The sequence below is a fragment of the Centroberyx gerrardi genome, chromosome 19 (assembly GCF_048128805.1).
Source record: "Centroberyx gerrardi isolate f3 chromosome 19, fCenGer3.hap1.cur.20231027, whole genome shotgun sequence".
Classification (NCBI taxonomy): domain Eukaryota; kingdom Metazoa; phylum Chordata; class Actinopteri; order Beryciformes; family Berycidae; genus Centroberyx; species Centroberyx gerrardi.
In genome coordinates this window covers 27993251-27998033 of record NC_136015.1, presented here as the reverse complement: position 1 = coordinate 27998033, position 4783 = coordinate 27993251, and the positions used below count along the sequence as shown (strand labels likewise).

At 47.1% G+C, this 4783-nt stretch overlaps 1 protein-coding gene across 1 annotated transcript in view; it reads left to right on the top strand.

Annotated features, from left to right (window-relative positions):
* LOC139907739 (protein N-terminal glutamine amidohydrolase) overlaps positions 1-3864 on the top strand; it is a 6122-nt gene extending 2258 nt beyond the window's left edge. Inside the window, exons 2-6 of the mRNA XM_078290560.1 lie at positions 1606-1705; positions 1859-1909; positions 2189-2334; positions 3234-3358; positions 3616-3864. Of these exons, the coding sequence (XP_078146686.1) occupies positions 1606-1705; positions 1859-1909; positions 2189-2334; positions 3234-3358; positions 3616-3794 (601 nt within the window). The 3' untranslated portion in view covers positions 3795-3864. The remainder of the gene's footprint in view (positions 1-1605; positions 1706-1858; positions 1910-2188; positions 2335-3233; positions 3359-3615) is intronic.
* Positions 3865-4783: the final 919 nt, after the last annotated feature.

Here is a 4783-nt window from a genome sequence, read left to right as displayed (position 1 = left end):
GCTGCTGGTCTACAGTAAGCTGTATGGCTGCTGGTCTACAGTAAACTGTTCAGGCTGCTGGTCTACAGTAAGCTGTATGGCTGCTGGTCTACAGTAAGCTGTATGGCTGCTGGTCTACAGTAAGCTGTTCAGGCTGCTGGTCTACAGTAAACTGTTCAGGCTGCTGGTCTACAGTAAACTGTTCAGGCTGCTGGTCTACAGTAACCTGTTCAGGCTGCTGGTCTACAGTAAACTGTTCAGGCTGCTGGTCTACAGTAAACTGTTCAGGCTGCTGGTCTACAGTAAACTGTTCAGGCTGCTGGTCTACAGTAAGCTGTATGGCTGCTGGTCTACAGTAACCTGTTCAGGCTGCTGGTCTACAGTAAGCTGTTCAGGCTGCTGGTCTACAGTAAGCTGTATGGCTGCTGGTCTACAGTAAACTGTTCAGGCTGCTGGTCTACAGTAAGCTGTATGGCTGCTGGTCTACAGTAACCTGTATGGCTGCTGGTCTACAGTAAGCTGTTCAGGCTGCTGGTCTACAGTAAACTGTTCAGGCTGCTGGTCTACAGTAAACTGTTCAGGCTGCTGGTCTACAGTAACCTGTTCAGGCTGCTGGTCTACAGTAAACTGTTCAGGCTGCTGGTCTACAGTAAACTGTTCAGGCTGCTGGTCTACAGTAAGCTGTATGGCTGCTGGTCTACAGTAACCTGTTCAGGCTGCTGGTCTACAGTAACCTGTTCAGGCTGCTGGTCTACAGTAAGCTGTTCAGGCTGCTGGTCTACAGTAAGCTGTATGGCTGCTGGTCTACAGTAAACTGTTCAGGCTGCTGGTCTACAGTAAGCTGTATGGCTGCTGGTCTACAGTAAGCTGTATGGCTGCTGGTCTACAGTAAGCTGTTCAGGCTGCTGGTCTACAGTAAACTGTTCAGGCTGCTGGTCTACAGTAAACTGTTCAGGCTGCTGGTCTACAGTAACCTGTTCAGGCTGCTGGTCTACAGTAAACTGTTCAGGCTGCTGGTCTACAGTAAACTGTTCAGGCTGCTGGTCTATAGTAAACTGTTCAGGCTGCTGGTCTACAGTAAACTGTTCAGGCTGCTGGTCTATAGTAAACTGTATGGCTGCTGGTCTACAGTAACCTGTTCAGGCTGCTGGTCTACAGTAACCTGTTCAGGCTGCTGGTCTACAGTAACCTGTTCAGGCTGCTGGTCTACAGTAATCTGACCAGTAACATCTGACCAGTAACATCTGACCAGTAACCTAACAGTTGCATTATGGTTCTACTGGTATCTCAGGTGTATTTAATGTTGCATTATGGTTCTACTGGTATCTCAGGTGTATTTAATGTTGCATTATGGTTCTACTGGTATCTCAGTGTTTTTAATGTTGCATTATGGTTCTACTGGTATCTCAGGTGTATTTAATGTTACATTATGGTTCTACTGGTATCTCAGTGTTTTTAATGTTGCATTATGGTTCTACTGGTATCTCAGTGTTTTTAATGTTGCATTATGGTTCTACTGGTATCTCAGTGTTTTTAATGTTGCATTATGGTTCTACTGGTATCTCAGTGTTTTTAATGTTGCATTATGGTTCTACTGGTATCTCAGGTTATGTTCTTGTTCTGCAGTGAGGAAAATGTGTGGAAACTGTGTGAGTTCATCCAGACGGAGAGAACCGCGCCGCTGGACGAAGTGTTCGTGGTTTTTATCTCTAATGAGAACAGAACGGTGAGAACAAACTGGAGAACATCTCTACCAGCTTCCAGGTTCTACAGAATATCTCTATCAGGTTCTAGAATATCTACCATATCTCTACCAGGTTCTACAGAATATCTGTAGCAGGTTCTGAACAGACCTGACAGATCTGGTTCTTCCCAACAGGTTCCTCTCTGGAAGCAGAAGGCAGGTCATGGAGACCAGCCGGTGATCTGGGTCAGTGCACACACACACACACACACACACACACACTACAGCAGATTATAGATATATAGATTATAGATTGAGGAGCTTCAGGCTGTTCAGTTTGTTTTAAAAGGTTTAGGAAGAAGATTTATAATAAATGTGATTCTAATGTTTCACTGTATGAATATAAATAATAAATCAGATTATAATATTGTCTTGTGGTGTATGAGTATTCCTAATAGATCAGATTGTAATATGTTCTGCAGTGTGTGGATATAAAGAACAGCTTGTTCTGCGGGGGTTCTGCAGGATTACCACGTGGTTCTGCTGCAGGTCCGTCAGGCCGTCAGTCTGGTTTATGATCTGGACTCTCTGCTGCCGTTTCCCTGCAGCCTGCAGCTGTACTCCGCCCAGGCGCTCCGCTCCGACCGCCGCATCAAACCCGCCTACTGCAGGTACCTGTCAGTCTGTTATACTGTCAGTTGTTAAAGTCACTGACGTCTGCTGTGATGCTGTCAGTTATTAAACTGACTGACGTCTGCTGTGTGCTGTCAGTTATTAAAGTCACTGACGTCTGCTGTGTGCTGTCAGTTATTAAACTGACTGACGTCTGCTGTGTGCTGTCAGTTATTAAAGTCACTGACGTCTGCTGTGTGCTGTCAGTTATTAAAGTCACTGACGTCTGCTGTGTGCTGTCAGTTATTAAAGTCACTGACGTCTGCTGTGTGCTGTCAGTTATTAAACTGACTGACGTCTGCTGTGTGCTGTCAGTTATTAAAGTCACTGACGTCTGCTCACATACATTTTCTTGGCCTGCAGTGTAAACTGGTTCTGCAGTGTAAACCGGTTCTGATGGAACGTTGCCGTGGAAACCGGTTCTGCAGTGGAAACCGGTTCTGATGGAACGTTGCAGTGTAAACCGGTTCTGATGGAACGTTGCAGTGTAAACTGGTTCTGCAGTGTAAACCGGTTCTGATGGAACGTTGCAGTGTAAACTGGTTCTGCAGTGTAAACCGGTTCTGATGGAACGTTGCAGTGTAAACTGGTTCTGCAGTGTAAACCGGTTCTGATGGAACGTTGCAGTGTAAACTGGTTCTGATGGAACGTTGCAGTGTAAACCGGTTCTGATGGAACATTGCAGTGTAAACTGGTTCCGATGGAACGTTGCAGTGTAAACCGGTTCTGATGGAACATTGCAGTGTAAACTGGTTCTGATGGAACGTTGCAGTGTAAACCGGTTCTGCAGTGTAAACTGGTTCTGATGGAACGTTGCAGTGTAAACCGGTTCTGCAGTGTAAACTGGTTCTGATGGAACGTTGCAGTGTAAACTGGTTCTGCTGTGTTTGTCCAACAGGAAGTTGCGTGTCATTCCTGCTGACAGCTTCCTGCAAAATTTTGCCTCGGACCGATCGCACATGAAGGACGCTGACGGAGCCTGGCGCATGCCCCCCCCACCCTACCCCCCCATACACACTGCAGGTAACCCCCCCCACCCTACCCCCCCATACACACTGCAGGTAACCCCCCCCACCCTACCCCCCCATACACACTGCAGGTAAACCCCGCCCCCCCCACCCTACCCCCCCATACACACTGCAGGTAAACCCCGCCCCCCCCACCCCCACCCCCCCATACACACTGCACGTTAACCGTGTGACCTCATCATTAGCATGTTAGCATGTTAACCATGTGACCTCATCATTATGTTAATGAGCTGTGATGCGTTTCCTCCTCAGAGTGCCAGATGAACCTGGATCAGTTCATCAGCATGCAGCCTGCAGTCGGCTGGGGGAGCGTGTTCAGCCTGGACGCCTTCCTGCTGCACCACAGAGGAACCTCTTCTTCTTCTTCTTCTTCTTCTTCTTCTACTTCTACTTCTTCTTCTTCTCCTACTTCTTCAGCATCGTTACTTTAAACTGTTTTGTTTACTAAATGTCAGACTCCAGCAGAATGTGATGCTTCTGTGTAAAATACTGTTAATAAATGAATGGGAATCTGAATCTGCTGCCTGATGCTGTATCCAGTCTGAACCAGTATGACCAGTCTGATCCAGTCTGATCCAGTCTGACCAGTCTGAACCAGTCTGACCAGTCTGAACCAGTCTAACCAGTCTGATCCAGTCTGACCAGTCTGAACCAGTCTGACCAGTCTGATCCAGTCTGACCAGTCTGAACCAGTATGACCAGTCTGATCCAGTCTAACCAGTCTGATCCAGTCTAACCAGTCTGAACCAGTCTGACCAGTCTGATCCAGTCTGACCAGTCTGAACCAGTATGACCAGTCTGATCCAGTCTAACCAGTCTGATCCAGTCTAACCAGTCTGAACCAGTATGACCAGTCTGATCCAGTCTAACCAGTCTGAACCAGTATGACCAGTCTGATCCAGTCTGACCAGTCTGATCCAGTCTAACCAGTCTGAACCAGTATTACCAGTCTGAACCAGTCTGATCCAGTCTGACCAGTCTGATCCAGTCTGAACCAGTATGTCCAGTCTAACCAGTCTGAACCAGTCTAACCAGTCTGGACCAGTATGAACCAGTCTGACCAGTATGAACCAGTATGAACCAGTCTGATCCAGTATTACCAGTATGAACCAGTCTGATCCAGTCTAACCAGTCTGATCCAGTCTGACCAGTCTGCTCACTGACCAGTACAACACTGGCTGAACTCAGCTCCCAGTATGTTTCCTCTATATATGACCCAGTGGCGGCTGCTGACCATCATTTTGTGTGATTGATGACACGTGGTTTCCATAGTGACCGTCCTGTATCACAGACAAACTGAATGATTGATGACACGTGGTTTCCATAGTGACCGTCCTGTATCACAGACAAACTGAATGATTGATGACACGTGGTTTCCATAGTGACCGTCCTGTATCACAGACAAACTGAATGATTGATG